General features: G+C 39.5%; 3 protein-coding genes across 3 annotated transcripts; all 3 read left to right on the top strand.

Annotated features, from left to right (window-relative positions):
* The first annotated feature begins 2,056 nt into the window (after nucleotides 1-2,056).
* On the top strand, nucleotides 2,057-7,643 carry LOC131322591 (uncharacterized). Its single transcript, XM_058353958.1, has 5 exons — nucleotides 2,057-2,080; nucleotides 2,252-2,327; nucleotides 3,228-4,474; nucleotides 4,867-5,600; nucleotides 6,528-7,643. Exons 1-4 carry the CDS (start codon nucleotides 2,057-2,059, stop codon nucleotides 4,933-4,935), a joined length of 1,416 nt encoding a protein of 471 aa, XP_058209941.1. The 3' UTR covers nucleotides 4,936-5,600; nucleotides 6,528-7,643.
* On the top strand, nucleotides 6,519-10,802 carry LOC131322580 (uncharacterized). The gene is made up of 8 exons (XM_058353939.1): nucleotides 6,519-6,993; nucleotides 7,095-7,585; nucleotides 7,643-7,811; nucleotides 8,472-8,794; nucleotides 8,896-9,090; nucleotides 10,068-10,225; nucleotides 10,394-10,485; nucleotides 10,604-10,802. The coding sequence occupies exons 1-8, from the start codon at nucleotides 6,519-6,521 to the stop codon at nucleotides 10,633-10,635; spliced, it is 1,935 nt and encodes a 644-aa protein (XP_058209922.1). The 3' UTR covers nucleotides 10,636-10,802.
* A 2,346-nt stretch (nucleotides 10,803-13,148) lies between these two features.
* LOC131323525 (probable L-type lectin-domain containing receptor kinase S.7) lies at nucleotides 13,149-16,198 on the top strand. Its single transcript, XM_058355363.1, has 2 exons — nucleotides 13,149-14,757; nucleotides 15,000-16,198. Exons 1-2 carry the CDS (start codon nucleotides 13,605-13,607, stop codon nucleotides 15,854-15,856), a joined length of 2,010 nt encoding a protein of 669 aa, XP_058211346.1. The 5' UTR covers nucleotides 13,149-13,604; the 3' UTR covers nucleotides 15,857-16,198.
* Nucleotides 16,199-20,076: the final 3,878 nt, after the last annotated feature.

Here is a 20,076-nt window from a genome sequence, read left to right as displayed (position 1 = left end):
CGATTTTCAATCTAGTTCAATCGGTGGAAAGATCTTGTTTTTTTTTTTTTTTCATTTTATCTTAAATGGTCATAATGAATTTTTGGTCTCTTAGAATCAAATATCACTTAGGGCTTATCAACGAGAGTCCTAGAGTCAAAATTTAATTATGGTCATTTAGGATAAAATGATCAGGAAACTAAAATCTTTCCACCGGTTCAAGCGGATTTAAATTTGGAACACTTAATTTTTTAACTATATTTTTTAATATATAAACTGTCTAAAAATGTTAAAAAAATTAAGTGTTCCAAATTTCAATCTGTTTGAACCGGTGGAAAGATTTTAGTTTTCTGCTCATTTTATCTTAAATGGTCATAATTAAACTACGTAAAAACGAATTGAAATTTGGAACATATTTTTCAACCTTTTTAGACAGTTTAGACTACGTAAAAAATATAATTTTTCCATTTTATATTATTTTACCATCAATATTAGGTTTGTTTGATAGATTTCGTTGAGTAGATTTTAAAAATATAAAATTTATTAAAAAAATACTTGAAAAACAAGTTATTAGTATTTAAAATTTTATAAAAAAAATCAAATAAGAGAGAAAGTGCTTGGAGGGAGGGAGAGAGAGAGAGGGTAAAAGGGGAAGGAGGGCCGTGTCAGGGGGGCCTGACATGGGGGGGGGGGGGCGATTATTAGTTTACTTCTCTCTCTCTCTCTCTCTCACACACACACACACACAAACACTGCATTCATGGCTTTTTCGCTCTGAAAGATGACGACAGCAGAGCACCTATTCGATCAGACATTCGACCGAAAGAACTGGATCATCGAACAAGTCGAGCGACGAACGAAACTGTACAGCCACTACCTCGCTTCGAAACTCCTCGTCGACGTGATTACTTGATAGGAATGGAGGGCTTCTTCAAAAACATCCTCCTCTTCTTCAACTTCTAACATGAAAAGTTATTTTTTCTTGCACACATGTCCCCTATAATAATTTTCATCACATTCAAAACATAGCCCCTTTGGCTCTTTTTTCTTCAAAATCTTTTGGAGTAAACTTTTTAACCATACCCACTACTTCTGTGGGTTTAGTTGTGGGTTCATATGTTCTGGTTGGTGCTCCAGTAGAAGGAAAAAAAAATCTCAAAGGTCCTCTATTCTTCTTGTTCAAGGCTTCCAAGGTCTCTTCTTGCAACCTAGCCAGCCCCATGGCCTGTGAAATGGTTTTGGGCTGGAACATTTGGACTCCCCCTTTGATCTCTTCCTTTAAACCACTAACAAAACAACTAATGAAGAATTCTTCTGTGAGACCTGTGGTTTTGTTTGCCAATTCCTCAAACTTTTCTTGGTATATTTTGACAGAACTCCAATCCACTGTCTAAGCTTAGTCAATTGACCCACAGCATCTTCAAAGGCATTATCCCCTTCAAAGGCATTATCCCCAAACCTAAGAAGAAGAACCCTAGAAAATTATCTCCAATTGCGCAAAGTGTGGGACTTCTCAAACCACCTATACCAATGCATTGCCTTATCTTCCATATGTAGGGAAGCTAGACGTAACTTTTGATTTTCCTCGATTACATTCAACTCGAAATACTTTTCACACTTGTAAATCCAAGACTCTGGATCCTCCCCAAAAAATTTCGGAAAGTCAAGTTTCGGTTGGAACATACGAGCGAAACCCTGGTTTTGACTAGGGTTTGGAAGTAACGGAGAAGAAGAAAACGTGGATACCTTTTCTTGGATCTGTTCATACTTCGAGTTCAAAGTGGTGATCAGATTCTTGATTCCCTCCATCGTATCTTTGAAACCCTCAATCGAAGCTGCTTGTCGATCCGTAATGTTGGTAAAACGCTGAATGGATTCATTGGTAGTGTCTGACAATTTCCGAATTGATTCATCCAATCGTTTGATCTCCTGAGCACGAGTGTTATCCGCCATTGTGCGATCTCCACAGTCAGAGGAACCTGGCTCTGATACCACTGATACAATCTTTTACAGAGAGAAAAGCTCAAGAATCGAGCTTGAATTGTATTATTGAAGGTAAAATTGAATTACAGGAGAAATGAGAAGAGAGAATTACAGGAGAGTGGAAAAGAGAGAGAGATGAGAGAGAGCAAGAAAATGTGAATACCCACCTCCCCCGCTCTTCCCCAATTCTCGATTATATTCTCTTCCTCTAACCGACTAACAACCCAACAGAATTACAAGAGCCAGAATTACATCAAAAGTCCAAAATGTCTAAGTAATTACAATAAAGCCCTCCATTCCTATCATTACTCCTCCTCCTTGGCTGTGGAACCCTAAATTCAACTCCGAAACTTCAGGGCCCAGAGGTATCTCTCACTTTGCCCCATTGAATTTCGGTTAAACGATAGCGTTTTGATTGCTTTAGTCTTTTGGTTGATGAAGAAACTAGGAGTGAATAAGTCGCAACGTGGAATCGTGATATTTCAAAATTCTCTAATTGCGGGACATGAGCAATTCCGATCATGCTGATTATGAATTTGTGGATTTATAATTCCTCTAGCTATTAAAATATCATACCAATTTTCCCTGTGTGATATGGACAAAAAGAAAAATGAAGCTGGTCAAGAAATCCGAAAGGAGAAAGCTATGGTACACACTAGAAATGTTACTCCTTTTTTCGGCGTATGTTACACATTTTTTTTTTTTGACAAGTTACATGGGGGCGTGTCTTTGAAGTGTATGATGGGACTCATAGTTTTGGAGGATGATAACGCATATTTTTGGTGTACGATAAACATATTTTTTTGGCTCATTAATTACACATTTTTACATTAGTTACGTACTATTTTGGCGGAGTTACGAATAGGTGTGCACAGTACACCCCAAAATAGTTACACTTCTTTTTGATTAGTTATGCATCTTTTTGGCAACCAAATTATTTGCCAACATTTTTTTTGAGAGTGCACCACAGGCTTCTGCAATACAAAATCCATACAAATTGAAAAATCCAAAATCCCTATAGCCTGTAGCAATCATATCTTTTTACACTTTTATGCTTTGCACTGAATCCACTGATTATGTATGACGATGAAATAATAAAATATCATGTCAAATATTGTGATTGGTGCTAGAACTGGATATGATATAACTTTTCATCTATTGGTGGGAGGCCATCAGGTCTAAGACATGCCTTAATTCGACTATTGTCATTGTCATTGTAAGTATCCAGTGTTTATAGATTCCTCTAACTACATTGATCACTGCAGAGTTGAAGAAAGAAGAGCTGATTTCTGAACTTCTTAATCTTCATCCAGCACATGCTGTCCCTTATTCAGGCGTTCATAGATACTGGCACAATGAGCCAAATATCATCCGAGATAATGGAGAGTTATCAGAATGGTTAGTCAAGAAAACCCATGAGTCTAACAAAGGTGTCGAGATAGGGGAGAGGCCGACAACCTTGACTAAGTGCCATAAAAATGACACTGGATGTGCCTTAAATCCTGTCCATGAGTTGGATCATATGATTTCCTCTCCTCAGCAGCAGATTTACAGGAGGCTCTCAAACATTCATTCTGTGCCAGGTCAGTCATTTGTCGGAATACAAAGGTCGAAGTCAAGACAAAAGGCTCTAGAACTTCGTGAAAGTGCAAAAGCAACATCTAAAAATCGTTTTGGTGATGGGAATGAAACCAATGTTTCTTCTAATGGGATCAGACTGGAAAAAGGAGAATGCCTTATCAAGGAAAAGGATGATATCATTTTTCGTGGTAGAGGTTCTTGCAATCTGTCTAGTCGTGACGGTAATTCTTCTGATTTGGCCAAGGGAATTGGTGCTCAAATGACATGGTCAGAAAGCAAAGGAGTATTGAAGCCTATTCATTTATCTGATACTACCAGCCAAAGAGTTACACGGTCAAAATCCGGTACTTCTAAAAAGTCTCTACTCATTAACTCGTTAGACAGGTCGGGAAAGCCTGTGCAGAATCTGTCCAGCAATGAAGTAGTCCATCATTGCCCTGACACTGATGCTATTGTCCACCAGGAAGGAAAAGTTGATTGTGACTCAGAAACTGCACTTACTGACTTTGATGTGAAAAAATGCAGGCCGGACAAACCAACGGGAAAAGGATTTGGTACTTCAGTTGCGTCTCCCACATCACTAGATAAATTAGTTGTTGAGTACCCTTCTAGAAAATCTTTGAAGAAGCAACCAATAGAGCAAGGGGTCTCAAAAAGATCAACAACAGCTCAGAGGGTTTCTTCTGTAGCCCATATGGAAGAGTGCCTTGAAGTTTATGAAGAGGTATCAAAATCAGAAGTTAATAAGAATCTTAAGAATGCTCAAGCTCATTCAGATGCTGTTTTAGAAATTCAACACTTACCTGTTTCTCATGGGGGAGATATTTCGGTATCTAATGTTGATATGAGACTGGATATAGAAATGCATCAAAAAGTGGAAAGTCATACGAAGGAAGCATTTGAATATTCACCTGAGCAACAAGTTAAAGAGGTAATTATTTCACAGTTTCTAGTCTCGAAGTTCTTTAGTTATATGACATCCTTCACCGATCCAACTATTGTGTGTGCGACTGTGCATGTATTGTGTAAAAGTATATTGACCTTTACATGTATGGATTTGAATTGACACTATTAGTAATATGTTGTTTACAATACTTGTCCACACTTGAGTTTAGATTCTTTCTTTGCCTGGACTGTTGAATTCATCTTGGGAGTACCACATAATGCCATGTGTATATTTGTTATTGTTGCGAACAAAAACGTTATCACTAGCATACTGGTCCTTCCTTAAGGATAACTGCTTATAGCCGAAGTTATCCCTTGCTTTGTCACTTTCGTTCATGTTCATCTAATGCAGGATTTGTCTTCTCTAATGCTTGACAGGGTAGACATGGCTATTCCGGAGGGGATAGAAGTGAGGCAATTCCTTCCAGGCTCGAACACCAACATTAGTGCCATCCCTTGTCTCGAGTTTGAACAAAGACTCAACTGGAGATCAAGGCTGCCTGGTTGGGGAGGTGGTAATCACAGATCCCAGTAGCACTGTTCTTGAAGTAAGGCAGTGCAGTGTAGAAGATAACCGAGACTTGATTTGTGCTGGAAATGAATTTGGAAAGGGAGCATTGGGTAGTTTGGATGGTAGTGAGAGAACCCCGATGGAAAGGAAAACACACGAAGGAGATGATGGCTTATTAGCATGTGGTTCAGCTGGTTCTCCATGCCGCGAGGATGGGAATTTTGGTTCTTCTGGAATGATAGATGGACATTTAGAGAAGTCGTTAGCGTCGGGAAGATGCTTGAGGTCTGTCACTGAGGATTCCTGGCCTCAGTTTGAGAGGAGAAAGATTGATGGAGAACAAACTAATTGCTTTTCTGCTTCTCCCAGCTTTAGGGTGAAAGAGACTCACAGTACTGGAGGGCACGCCATGAGTGGACACTTGAAGAAAGTTGGATGTAATGTTGAATCTGTTTTATGATTTCAACATTTTCCAGAGTCCCATGAGGAGGATGTAGCACGATCCAATGCTGATAAGAGTCCCAATGTGGAAACGCACCAGAATGTACACTACCATTTGGCACAAGTAATTGAGACTTCACCCGAGCTCCAACTTGAACAGGTAGTTTTTCTAATGTAATAATTAATTTTCTCGAGCTTAATGTACATGCAACCTATTTAGCTGGCTTATATGGAGAGAAGATATGGAATCACAATTGTCTTTCCTATAATGCTTTGAACGCTATGTAAGCGTTGGGCTGGGTAGGTTGCTCAACATACATATGTAAGAAACCTCTAGAAAAGTCTGTTACATCATTTTTCTGTTAAAGATAACAGTTACACGTCATTCATTGAAAATCATTATAAAAAAAATAAAATCTTACGTTGGTAAAAAATCTGAAGCCCGAGTTTGCAATTCCCTGATATCTGTTGGATTAGTTTGCTTCTGGGACTTCTTACCTCCTTAAATGGTTAAAATGATCCTTTTTCTTCGTCACTACTAAATGAATAAAGAACCAAAATCTTGCATCTTGTCATAGATTACCAAACAAGGGTCCAACTGAGATTGTGATGTAATTGAGTGTCGTGAATGATTGGTCAAGTCTTGCGCCTAACTATGTTTGGCTTTTGAAACAGTAGGATGAATAGTTATATGGCATAGTTATGCTCCGTCCCTCAAAACCTTCTTTATTCCCCAAAAAGAAATCTCACCCAGTTTTGGGACTGTCATCCTTCTCTTTTGGGTTTTATTGCCTAATTGAAACTTGAGGCCTAATGCGGGTTCAACTTTAGTGCATGTTTGATGAGTAAATGACAGAAATTTACGTTTGGAATGTAATGCATTTCAATTTTCAACTTTATCGTAGGGAAACTTGATGGTTTTTGAAGTAACTTGATCGGTAAAGTGTTCATTCTCCAGTTGAGGATTCTGCATCTGTATGCTGTGGGCTGCTGTGGTTGAAGCAGATTCCTCTGCATCTGTTTTGGCCTTTCTTTTCTATTTGAGGAAGTAATATTAACTTTCTCTTCGGATGTAAATATGGAACAGGATGAAATAGACTCTGAATGGAGATATAAGATTACAAACACCTCTTCAACATCCGAGTGTGGAAATTTAGGGACGTCCTTTGTCTCAATTGTGACCAAAGAGGAAGCTAGAGGCTCCCATGGTTGCTCCACTGAAAATGTGGAAGAAGCGGATACTAGCATTGTTCATGATGTATGGAAACAGTGCGATCAACAGAACTTCAAGAAATTGGTGCTTTCTGAGAATACTGTTGTCACGGAATATGAGGATGACTTGGCTCATACAGAGAGCATACTGCAGGAAACAAAACCTCAATTTAAAAGTGATTGCTTATATTATAATTGGGCTGTGTCTCCACAAAACCAGCAACTGGCCTCTATTGGTTTTGATCAGACTGGGTCCCAGATTGAGGGGTTCACAATTGACGCTGAGGAGAATGAACAACCACATGGAATTTCTAACATCTTTGACAAATTTAACCTTCCAAGTACCACAATAGAACGTGCTAGTGTTCTGGAACAGCTTTGCAAAACTGTTAGCTCGGATACCCCCCTGTCTCAATTTTCAACTACAACTACATTGAAACAGCATGGAACACCAGGCTTGTACCAGTCTCTACCGAATGGACTGACAAAATGTTTTGCCAAGGGGTGTCATATCCTCGTTATGGTTGGAGTTCAGCAAAACCTTATACGTCTCCTGTAGGAAATCTCTGGGACCGCAATTCAAAATCCAGTAGTTTGGAGAAGCAACGGAGCTTAAACACAGAGCTTACATGCTATCCAATTGAGGAAGATCACAGCGTTGGCGGAGAGAATGAGAATATAGATGGGGCAGCCGACACTTCCGAAGAAGACATTTGCTCAACTCTGGAGACTTGTGGTGCCAAAAGAGAACCACTTGCTGAGATAACAGAAGCACGTGAAGATTGTCCTACATCTGTTTCGGCAGTAGAGAACTCTCCTGATAGAACTAGTTTAGAATCTGTTCTCACTGAAGTCAGCTTCACTGAGACTCATGGTAGGGTTGACCAGAAGCATGGAAATTGCTACAGCAATAAGAGGAGATGTAAAAATGAGGCAGTGGAGAACCATACTTCATCAATAAGTACAAACCGTGTTAAGAAGGCTACTTAGGAATCACTGAAGAGCAGATCCAACGGGCCGAAATTTTCAGGGAAAACCAGTTTGAGGAAATGTGGGCAGAGTATATCAGAGAAGGAGTCTAAGAGTAACAACGTTGTTTCAAACATCACTTCCTTTGTTCCCCTTATTCAACAAAAGCAAGTGGCAGCAATTGGTACGGGTAACTTGTTTCTTCATTTCATCTTTTGGGTCAGGTTTTTTCTTCCATCCCAAGAATTTTCGAATATAAATCTTTTTCAATCTATCACCGCTGTGAAAGCTAGTTTGGATCCTTATAGTTTCATATTCCAAGAAGGGTCCATTGTTATGCCAATTCTACTATTTAATTCAGTAGCTATATTTCCCCAAGTGATTGGGACTTAAGGTTCTGTTTGGTTTGATTTGTAATTGCTAAATTTGATTCTTGGCTTTGCCAGGATTGTTTGCTGTTTTGCTAGAATACAATTTTGCATATGGGTTAATTTACTGAGTCCAACTACATAGATTTAGGCATTATGATTATGACTTACAAAGATATTGGTTATTGTATTTTTGGAAGCTACTTGCAATTTTTTTGATGCTGCTGCCAGTTTCTGTTACATCATTCCAGTTCAATTTCATAGATGTGGCTATGAAACTGAACATCTATTGTCTCTTTCCGTCTCTGAACATCTACTTTGAAATTGATGTAGCTATGAAATTGATGTGGCTATGAAACTGAACATCTATTGTCTCTTTCTGTCTCTGAACATCTACTTGCTATTTTGTCATGCACATTGGCAAAACATTTTGGGAGTTCATTTAAATTTTACGAATCAGAAAGTTTTGTGGCACTTTGTAGGGAAGAGACACATCAAAGTGAAGGCACTGCAGGCTGCCGAGGCTGCAAAGCGCCTTGAAGAAAAAAGACAGAATGAAGGCAAGATGATAAAGGAAGCACTGAAGCTTGAACGAGGAAGAGTAGAACAAGAAAGTTTTTGGCAAATGGAGTTAAACAAGAAGAAGAAGGAAGAGGAGCAGAAGAGAAAAGATGCTGATATGGTCGCAAAGAAAAGACTAAGGGAGGAAGAAGAGCAAAAGGAGAAGGAAAGAAAAAGACAGAGAACTGAAGAAGCACGACAACGGAGAGATGAAAAACTACGAGTTGGGAAAGCAGAGAAAGAAGTATCATTCTGTGCCATAGTAGGATCCTTTTATACGATGCACTTGTTATTCCTTTCCGTTTGATATTGTTGCTGCACCACTTATGGTGAATTCTGTTGTAGGATGAAAAGGTGACCAACAAGAAGGAAACTAAGTGTGACTTCAGAAGACATCAGAAACTGGAAAAGGAAGGAGGAGATAACAATATTAGGAGACAGCAACAGACTGAACCTAGGGCTGCTGACAGTTCGACCAGCAATGTCATACAAGCAGTCCACGATTGTGAAGCTGCTAGCGTCGGTGATGATAGTGGTGAGGTAAAGTTCTCAATCATGTAGATAGCTGAAAAAAAAGAGCTCTCTTACTTGAGCTCTATGCATGTGCAAAAATTTTCAGGTAAAAATTCTCCATTTCACACTAGTTGCAACATGTGAGAGTAGAATGATTAGTGAGAGAAGGGATAGCAGGCGTACTTGTATCAGAAACAGCCCATTTTGAAATAGGTTTTTGGCCTACGGCACCTAAGTGACACCTTAGAGAACGGTGGGTGGGACGTCAAGTGTTTGAATTGCATTGACCCTTTCACTTTGAATTAGGTACTTTCGTAATCCTGTTTGATTTTCTCCTACATAAGAAAAAGAAACTAGGGAATACATGTACTGCCTCAGATCAGAACTATCTTGTACACCATGAAGAGTTTATTAGGGTGAAATTCGTCGTTGTGTGCTTTTCCACTTATCTCTCTCTCTCTTGAACCACTGAAAAGTACATGGTCACCTGAAAAAAGATACACCATATCTGTGTGCTCACAATTAGTTGCAGTTATTACAGCAGAGAAAATTGAATGCGCAGCATCTTTATAATTTGGGACTGTATGGTGTTATGCCCCTATATCCTTTAGGGAATCCATGGAGGATTGGTGAAACTTGAAACCATATTTACCTTCCTCCGTTTGTGCCATATGGAGAGGAGGCTATTACTAGCTCATGCTTGACTAACCAAGCAGATGAACGACCAGCACAAGATGTTTGTAGCGATTATGGAAGGGCTTGAACTGGTATGGAGGCCGGCACTCCCACCACTTAAGCCATAAGTGAGGCCGGTTTTTTCTCTTTTGTTTAACTAGTAGTGGAATGGAAAAAAGTCACGTCCTTTTCCTTATTATTTTTCTCTGTGCTCAGACATTTGTTCGTATTACTGGACTTATATGTATTAACCCCTTGGTTACTAATGGTATTAGATATGCCAATTGATGTCATGTTAAACGTTATAATGTTTTCCTTCCTCCTCCTAGCCAAAAAGTATCTTGACAACAACTACTGAAAAGGATAACTGTATGGCCAAGACAATTCGAGAAAAGTCATATGAGATTTCTCCATATCAATGCTCAGATGATGATGAAGATGACGAGAATGAAATTTCCACCAAAAAATTTATTCCTTCTTGGGCCAGGTTATTATCCTAATTTTGGCTTCTCAGCGTCAATAGACTCAATACAATCTTGAAAGCACATGAAAGTGTTCCCCCCATCCCATATGCCTTGTGCTTGATTGACGTGTATCAATTTTCTGGAAACCAAGGAACTGAAACCTTTAATGAGTTTAGACTTGCCTTTTGCAGTAAAAATTCAGTGGCTTTTGTTCTTTCATCCCAGACAAAAGTTGATCCAGATATAATATTCCCCCATGAAAGCTTCTGCAATATAGATGAAGGTAGCTCCCCATTTTTTTTCCTGCTTCTCAAGATGAATGCAATCTTCCTATACAGCTTAATTCTCATGGAACCATAATAGAGATTGTCGAATTAAAGAACATAATTTTCCATGTGCAGTCATCCGGCCAAAAAAATTACAGCTAAAATAGGCCCCAAGTTGGTTGAAATTGTTCTGTGGCCTCCAAAATCATTGTTACATTAACTTAAGTAGATAAAGGTACTGTCTCTTTCTCCCACCTTGTCCTCTGTATCTCCCCCTCTTATCATCACTATCATCTCATAGTTTGTTCATCTGTCATCCTTTACGTTCTCCGATTTCCTCTAAAGTCTTAGCTCCATCAAATAGTAGCATTTCTGTTCTTGATGACCAACAAGGAAAAACTATTTTAACATTTGTAGCCAAAGATCACAGGCTTGTAGAGATGTACAGACTTCATGTGCAATGTGAACTGAGGTATTTATTTACCCTATTCTCTGTGGAACAACTCACGAGTTTATTCCATGGAAGAGTATTATTAGCTTAACTCTAAACTGATGCTTCCTTGGTGATTCAGGCCAAAATTAACTAGCCGTGGAAGTAGCCAAAATTGCACCGTATCTGGATTGTTATTACTTATCTGTAAAGGAATTTCTATTTCTCATTCCCTTATTCTAGGACAACATAACCGAGTCAAAGTTATAAACACACCATCACACCATCCAGGGAGTGACGGCCCTGTTCCGTTACGGTTATTATTTTTTAAGTAACTATTTTTTGCTTTAATTCAAAAAATAAGTGCTTGTTTTTATTAGTGGAACACACCGAGTTGTTTAAGCTTAGCCAAATATGACTCAAGTCCTAATGGCAGCTTGGTTCACATTGTAGTAGGGGTGCAAACGAGCTGAGCCGAGCTTCGTAGTGTCTGAGCTCGATTCATTTACTAAATGAGCCTAAAACTCGAGATCAAGCTCGGCTCATTTGTAAACGAGCCGAGCCTCTTTTATTTACTAAACGAGCCTCTATAAATGAGTCGAGTCTGTACTAACGTGTTGAGCTTTAAAGTGTTGAAATTAGCTCATTTGCTACGTGAGCCTAAAAACTTGAGCTCGATTACTCATGAGTCGAGTTGAGCCTCGAGCTGCTGGTGACCAACTCGATTGTGTTTGCAGCCCTAAAGGACTAAATACAAAAAATAGCTATAAATACTGCACAATACTCCAAAGATTTGGGTGCTCATGAGAATAATGTTTTTTTTTTTTGGTACATTCTTAAATGACTTGTTTTATAACTAGACTAGAATTATAAATTATTATTATTATCCTAAAGCAATGCGCGGCGCTCCCTCTAATAATTTTGCATTTCATTCAAAGGTCAAACCGACACTAGTGATTTGATGAGCAGTCAACCTAACCTTATTAAAAAGGAACCAAGTGGGACTCTTGTTGTTTGTCTGTCTCTTTATAACGGCTCTATGAGGTGTCAAGGGAATAATTTTCGACCTTTTGGACAATCATGTGGGAGTTTGGGCTCAATAATTACTGAATCACATGGCTTTCAGTCAGTCGAAAACAAACATGGCTTTCACTCGTCACTATTGAATTCCCAACTCCAAAGCTCGAAGAATTTTTCGGTGACGGGTGCGTATGATGTGGTACCTGCTCGGCACATCCGAGCCTTTCATTGCGGTTTTGGACGGCTTGAATTTTAAAAGAGAAAAATAAAAGAGAAAGTGGTGGAATGAGAGGGTTTCAATCTAGACCTTTCAAAAGTATATTGGATGGCTTAGATGTGTCGAGCCAGTAATATACCCATGCGGCACCGAAAATTCTCACAAAGCTCTGTCGTCACCATTGAATCCTCCAAGGCTCCAAACCTCTCCACCTACACTGACAACCTTTTCGCTGTACGCCTTGGGCTTAGATTCCAATCTCATCTTGAAATTATCAAACTTTGTTTCACCCAGAGTGGTAATGCAAAAACTCTACACAACGCAAATTCACATTCTCATTTTGGTAAGAATCTTGCTATAGCCACTGACGGGTACGCGAAGCTCATTCTGGAATCTGCACAGATGATTTGAGTTGTTCAATAATTTTTTTTAAAAAAAACTCGAGTGATCTATGAGAAACGAGCTCAATCCGATATTTAGGTGTTTAATTCAATCTTCTCATTTTTGAAAAAACAGAAAAAATTAGAAGATTGGATGAAAAATAGAAAGATTGAATTGATCATTTATACGTATTGGATTGAGTTAATTTTTCACGGAACATACTCGTTTTTTTTTTAAATTATTGAACAGCTCAGATCATCTGTGTGGGACCGGAGTGGGCTCCATGTGCCCCTTGGTGTAGATTCAGGACCCCATGGGTTGGTGGCTGTAGGTTTCTCGTTTTGGTAATGTATTTTGGTTTGATTTGAAAAACCCCGGTTATTTTACATTCTTATTTTTCAATTTCTTTCACAAATAAAAAATAAGCACGTAATAGTTAAAATAGCTTATAAAAAATAAAATGATTGGTATCCATTAACTACAAAGGTGGTGGGCCCACCTTTGAGTTTGAGCAGTATGTGTGGGGCTCGTCACATTTGTGAGTGTGTGTATAAGTGTTTGTATGTGGTTGTAAAATTATTATATCCTTAATTATGCTACAATCATTTGGTACATTTGGATATATAAGTACTTTTTTTTTTTTTATTGGTTTCTCACTCAAGATATTGTTTTTGCGGCTTAACATGGGGGTCCCAACATACCAAATGGCAAAAAAGCCAAAAACCGAAAGAAAGCATGTAACCGTTATAAACCCATGTTCTCCCCCAAATAAAACCCACCCACGCGCCCATTCCTCAACCGTTCGAACCCCATTTTCCCACCACCACCACCGCCTCTCTCTCTCTCTCTCTAAACCCACGAACTCAACCACCTTCAAGAACTCCCCACAACTTCAATTCCCACACTAACCTCTCCTTCTACACCACCCATTGATTCAAGAAAATCTCTCTCTCCCTCTCTCTCTCTCTCTCTCTCTTCCCTAAACCCATGAACTCAAACCACCTTCAAGAACTCCACAACACTTCAATTCCCAAAAAAAACATCGCTTTTCAGCACCGCCCATTGATTCAAGAAACTCAAGGAAAAAAATGCATCCAAGAAAGCTCCTTGTTTTCTCCCTCTTCTTCTCCATCCTCTCCAACTTCCCACGCTCACCATTACTACTGGTCCGCTCGGAGAATCTCTCCTTCGACTTCCCGTCTCTCTCCCTCCGCAACCTCACCCTCCTCGGCGACTCCTACCTCCGCAACGGCGTCATCGGGCTGACCCGAGAACTCACCGTCCCTTCCTCTAGCTCCGGATCCGTCATCTTCAACGACCCAATTCCTTTTTACCAACCCGAGTCCAACACCACTTCATCTTTCTCCACAAGATTCTCCTTTTCCATCACCAACATCAACCCGGCGTCGTTCGGCGACGGGTTAACCTTCTTCCTGTCGCCGGATAACCAGACTCTGGGTAGCTCCGGTGGGTACTTGGGTCTTGTCAATTCGAGCCGAATCACGAAAAACAAGTTCGTGGCAATCGAATTCGATACGAAAAAAGATGCCCATTTTGATGACCCGAATGACAACCACGTTGGACTAGACATCAAGAACCTAGTTTCAATAGAGACAGCAAACCCTGATTTGGATCTCAAGAGTGGGGAGTTAATCACTGCTTGGATTGATTACAAGAGTGGTTTACACAGGTTGAATGTGTTCTTGAGTTATTCAAGTTTCAAGCCAAATTTCCCACTTTTGTCAGTTGATATTGATCTCTCTGATTATCTTAAAGATTATGTCTTTGTGGGTTTTTCGGCTTCTACTGAAGGAAGCACAGAGCTTCACTTGATTGAGAATTGGAGCTTTCACACATACGGGTTTCTCCCGACTTCGGGTCACAATGTATCAGATAGTTCTGTGATTGCGCCACCAATTCCTGATTCGCCCAATAAGCATCATAGGAGGATTGGATTAGCACTCGGGATCGCAGGGCCGGCCTTTTTCTGCGCTTTTCTGGTGATTTTTGGGTGGGTTTCTGTTCGGAAATGGAGAGGAGTCAGAATGGAGAAGAGCTTCAAAGCAGAGCTTATGACAGGGCCAAGACAGTTCAATTACAGAGACTTGAAGTTAGCCACAAGGGGGTTCCATTCGGGCCGGGTCGTGGGCCGGGGAGCGTTTGGCACCGTTTATAAAGCCTGTTTTCAGGATTCGGATACTGTCTTTGCAGTGAAGAGATCAAAACATAATAACCATGAAGGTAAAGGCCGGAAATTGGAAAGTTTCAAGTTTCAAATTACAGTATGTGATATTCATGTCTTACATTGAAATAGTGAGACATATTTCTAATTTTGAGGGACATGACTTTGATGATATTGTTTTTCTGTATAATACATTGATGATAGATGCATTCTAATTGCTTATGTCATTGTAATATAGATTCTGTGATTATATGTTTTGATGATAATAATAATAATCTTGATCTTGTTATAAAATTAACAGGAAAAACAGAATTCATCGCGGAATTGTCGATTATTGCTTGTTTGAGGCACAAGAACTTGGTTCAGCTCCAAGGCTGGTGTGTTGAGAAGGGAGAATTGCTACTTGTTTACGAGTTTATGCCCAATGGGAGTCTTGATAAAGTCCTGTACCCAGAAACTGACCAGGGCAATCCCCTTACATGGCTACATAGATACAATATTGCAGTTGGGTTGGCCTCTGTATTGACATACCTGCATCAAGAATGTGAGCAGCAAGTGATACACAGAGACATAAAGACTAGCAACATAATGCTAGATGCGAGTTTCAACCCGAGGCTCGGCGATTTTGGATTGGCCAGGCTTATGGATCATGATAAGAGCCCTGTTTCAACACTGACCGCTGGAACTATGGGGTACTTAGCTCCTGAGTATCTTCAGTACGGAAAAGCAACAGAGAAAACTGATGTTTTCAGCTACGGAGTGGTGATTCTTGAAGTGGCATGCGGAAAAAGGCCGATCGATAGGGAAATTTGTAGCCAAAGGATGGTGAATTTGGTTGATTGGGTTTGGGGGTTGTATTCTGAAGGGAAGGTGATTGAGGCGGCGGATGAGAGGCTTAAGGGGGAGTTCGAGGCAGGGAACATGGAGAAGCTTTTGCTTCTGGGTTTGAGCTGCGCGAATCCGGACAGCTTGGCGAGGCCTTCTATGAGGAAGGTTTTGCAGATTTTGAACAATAAGGCTGAGGTGGTTGTTGTGCCAAAATTGAAGCCGAGTCTCAGTTTCTCCTGTGGAGTATCATTGAGTCTTGAAGACATCGTTGCAGACGTGGAAGAGGAAATTCAGACACCGGGGCCCATGTATGAGATCAAACTTGGGTGAAATAGGAATAGCAGTGGTCATGTTTCCTTTTGATACTAATGTAGAGTTTGATTCTTCTCATTCTTCTGTTTTTCTTTTTGTTGTTCATAGGGAGAAATAGTGTTTGTTGTTTTTCAGTTCTGTTCAGCAGTGTCTAGATGAAATAAGTTCATCGGCCCGAGTTCAAAGCAAATTCACATTGAACTGTTTGGTTTTCTGCTGTAATGCTGAGGACTAAACGGCTATTGATCTGGTCTTCCACTATAGTGTACCTAATCTACAAAATTTTGGCCTGTTTTTGCTTCTTTATTGCATCTTAATCTCATGGGGGAAGAAGAAAGTTGATGTCATGTTTCCTGTTTAGAGTAGTCCAGAGTTGTATTCTTTTCATTCTTTTTGTTTTTCTGGTTTTGACCGAGAGAAGTTGTGTTGTGTTGTTTAGTTAAGCCGTATATAAAAGATTATACTTGGAGTTTGTCTGCCTGAGTTCAAGACAGATGACATTGAACTATTTGTCTTCTGCTCACAGAGCTTCCTCATAGTTCAACTAAACTACCTTCTTTGGCCTAAAGACTCCGGAACAATATAGGTCCTGCTATCGATGTTAGTGATGAGAAAATCTTGTTTGATATCCTTATGGGTTCACACTGGCCTGATTTGTTCTGTACATAAATCTAATAACTGGACCATTTTGGTTCCAAGGAGTACGAGAACTAAAACCAAACCATTATTCATGCACAACTATACCAAAACCAAACCGCAAGACTAGTTCAGTTTGGATGGACACGTCAAATGCCACTCAATTGCAGGGTATCAAATGTATGCAAGGATATCTGCTCAATTGGTGGTAATTATTTTGAGTTTGGCATTCTCCTGGATCAAGGTTCATTCAGGCGATTCAAAAGGTTTAGGGATGACAAATGGTTGGGTAACATTTGCCTGAGACAGGAATTCCCGGGGCTCTTTGTTGTCCACTCAAAAGGGGGCTAAGATTGAAGAGCTCTGTGTGTCTGCAAAATCTTAAAACTGGAACCTTCAGTTTAGAAGAAGCTTATTTGTTTGGTAGTTGGACCAGTTGGCAAATCTGCAGCAGAGATTTTTCACTATACAATTATCAAGATCAATGGAGGACGAACTGCAATGGGCCTGGAATTCTAATCTACCTTTCTCTGTCAACTCTGCCTATAAGAGAGGGGAGGGAATGAAGCATCAAATGAACAGAACTCTTTATGCCGTTTGGAAAAATCTCCGCCCTCATAAGGTGGAGATACTTTGTGTTCTCTTCCTTAGGCCCTTGTTTGGCCTTCGCTCGTCGCTGGCTTGTCTTACTATTGTAACAGCGACAACACAGTTGTACTTTTCTTGCTATCAATGATAGCGCGTTCGTTCCAGAAAAAAAAGGGTGGAGATACTCGCTTGGGAATCATTGCAGCAGGAGATGGAGGTCAGCAATTGGGTGTTTTCTGCTCAGAGGAGGTGGAAACCCCCATGCACTTAATGTTACATTGCAGGTTCTCTTGGATTGTATAATCAAGTATCGATCATCAACCGGTGGCACTTGGTTTGGGTATGTCCCCAAAGTCTTAATGACCACATGACCATGTGGTTTTCTAACAGCTTCCCTAACCTTGAAAAGTTTTTCTGGGAGATCAGTTTCTTGGTGGTCCTATAATCTTTGTGGAAGGAGAGAAACAATAGAATTTTTGACAACAAAGCTGTGGATTGTGATGAACTAGTGGATTTAATAAAGACTGGAATGGGTATGTGGAGCGAAGGCAGGTTTAATATCAATGATTATTCCGTGGAAGACTCCAAAAGGTATTTGGATAGAATTCGTATTATCAAGATATGAGGATTTCAGGCCGTGGTTTCAGGCGATTTTGGTGCTGCCAAGTTCTGTCTTGAACTCATCCAACTTGACTGTTGGATGTTTACGTTTTCCTTTTTCTGTTTCCTTTGATGATCTTGGTTTGTAGTGCTCTATTCTGAGCTCCTGAAGCCATTGGCATCTGTTTTTCCCCTTTCTTCTCGATGTACCCTTTATCGAGTTCTTTATAAAATCTTGTTTGCTGATAATAATAAAAAAAAATACCAGTTCAGTTTGGTTTGGTTTCCAATTCTACCATGTTAGTGGCCAAATAACTCCATAAGAGCATGGAATCAGAAAATAGTTCAAAGATTTAGCACACAAAACACTCATAAAATAGTTATAGTTATTTCATTGACACTCCAAACATAAACTGGTCCACCCAAAATAGTGAATAGACTGAAACAACCATAAAATAGCTAAAAACAACTATATAAATAATCTGAAAATGAATTTAGCACGGGGAAAGTTACACCCTCCAAGTCTGAAACTAAAATGAATATAGTTCATGAAGTTTAAGAACAGCAGCAGCAACCCTCCATTCCAGAACAGGATCTCAGAACAGAAGCATTAACTTCCTCTTCCAGGTTTAAAACAGTATGCCGAACTTACAAAGGGATCACCATCTTTTTACCGTCCATTAGAACTGAGACTCCGGTTGAACTAATGCAAATTCAGAGAGGTTTGACGACACAGAAACGGAAAACATAATGACTAACAACCAGAAAATAGAAATTGTACTAACGATGACCAAATTCATTCTCAATCATGTTGTGATTCAATCATGAAAGATGCAAACATACATACCCGTAAGCACAGAGAGGTCGTCACAGAGGTTGCTCATAACCTGGGTCATTGTAAGATAAACTAAACGAAATAGAAATGCAAACACATCTCCCCCTCATCCGTCGTTCCCTATTTCCCCATAGATGTTACTGCATGATAAACATTTACTCTCAGATCCCACACAAGTGCATGCATTTATATATACAGATTTACTGTGTTAGAAAACCATGCTGAATGATTGGGATGACAACCATGGCAGTTGGGCCAACATATGTGGAAGCAACTTCACTTTCTCAGAAGCTTGCAGCTTCTTGGGTTGTACCACAATGATATCATGTCCAATATAGATAGAAAAGAATACAGTTCAGTTAATTGAATACCTCTTTGCTGAGTATAACCAGCTTGCAAATGGTACGTGGTCTCCCTTTAAACCAATGCAAAGAACATGGCTTTTCTAAGTGGAACTAGTGATACTTCTCTTGAATTGTCTTCCACAACAATTACAAAAGCATGCATCTAAGATCAGATACTGATTGCAAAATTAATTTCAATATGTTGCTCTTCCAAAGAACACAGCAATGCCAATGTTAAATTGAAGATAGAGTGCTTAAACTTAAAATTACGATAAAGTCAAAAAACAAGGGTGGTCAATAAACCATTTTTTAGTTATCAAAAAAAAAAGCCATCTATACATAGTCTAGTGTTCCTGCTGCATAATAAAGAACTATGGATATGATGTTTGTAGGACATCAAAGTGACAATACTTGCCAAAATGACTACAAAGCCTACTCTAACCTAAGGTAATAGACAAATGTAGAATGGCTCCAGCTCGGGAAAACTCTTCCCCGCCAAACCAACAGAAAGCTAAACAAGACCATTGTAATTATGTTACATGTGATAATTTTCTTGTGCAATCTCATATGCTGTAGATTTGCACATCATTTCATCAACTAAAACTGAAAGTTGAAGAGACACCACTGATGTAAGTTTCAGATAATAAAAAAAAAAAACCGAAAGACAACTAACATACCTTCATGCATGAAGTGAAACTGCTACTTTGCAAAGGATTCAATCTAGATAATTTGGCACAGGAACTCATTGGATGAGCTATCAACCGGAACTTCGTCAATACATAAAATTTGCAGCTGTCATGCAAAAGCTCAGTCTTGAATGAGGAAAAAGAAACGAAACCAACAATGCATTTCTCATATGGTGCTACCCATATACGGTATCCATGTGAACCCAGTTTGGGAAAGGGGAAAAAAAAAATCCTATATGCAAAAACAAAGATTCAAACTTGTCTTGTTTTCTCGAATTTCCCAAATCAATCAAAAACAAGGGGAGGAGAGAACATAATTAAGGAGTTCAGTCGATGAGAAACAATGTTAAGTGCAATAAAGAAGAAGGAGAACTGAGGGGTAAGTATGGAAGAAGAAGTTGATGATTTAATTCAGTGTAGCCGAACAAGGTACCAATCTGAAATCGATTGACATGAAAATTTTCATGGTAAATGATTGTAATGGATTGTAGAAGATGATTGTCTCAGATCAATTCAAGATGAATCTTACAGGTAGAAATTTTCTGTGCA

Source organism: Rhododendron vialii, chromosome 4a (assembly GCF_030253575.1).
Source record: "Rhododendron vialii isolate Sample 1 chromosome 4a, ASM3025357v1".
Lineage (NCBI taxonomy): Eukaryota > Viridiplantae > Streptophyta > Magnoliopsida > Ericales > Ericaceae > Rhododendron > Rhododendron vialii.
Note: the sequence above shows the minus strand (reverse complement) of the source record. Positions and strands in the feature narration are given on the sequence as shown.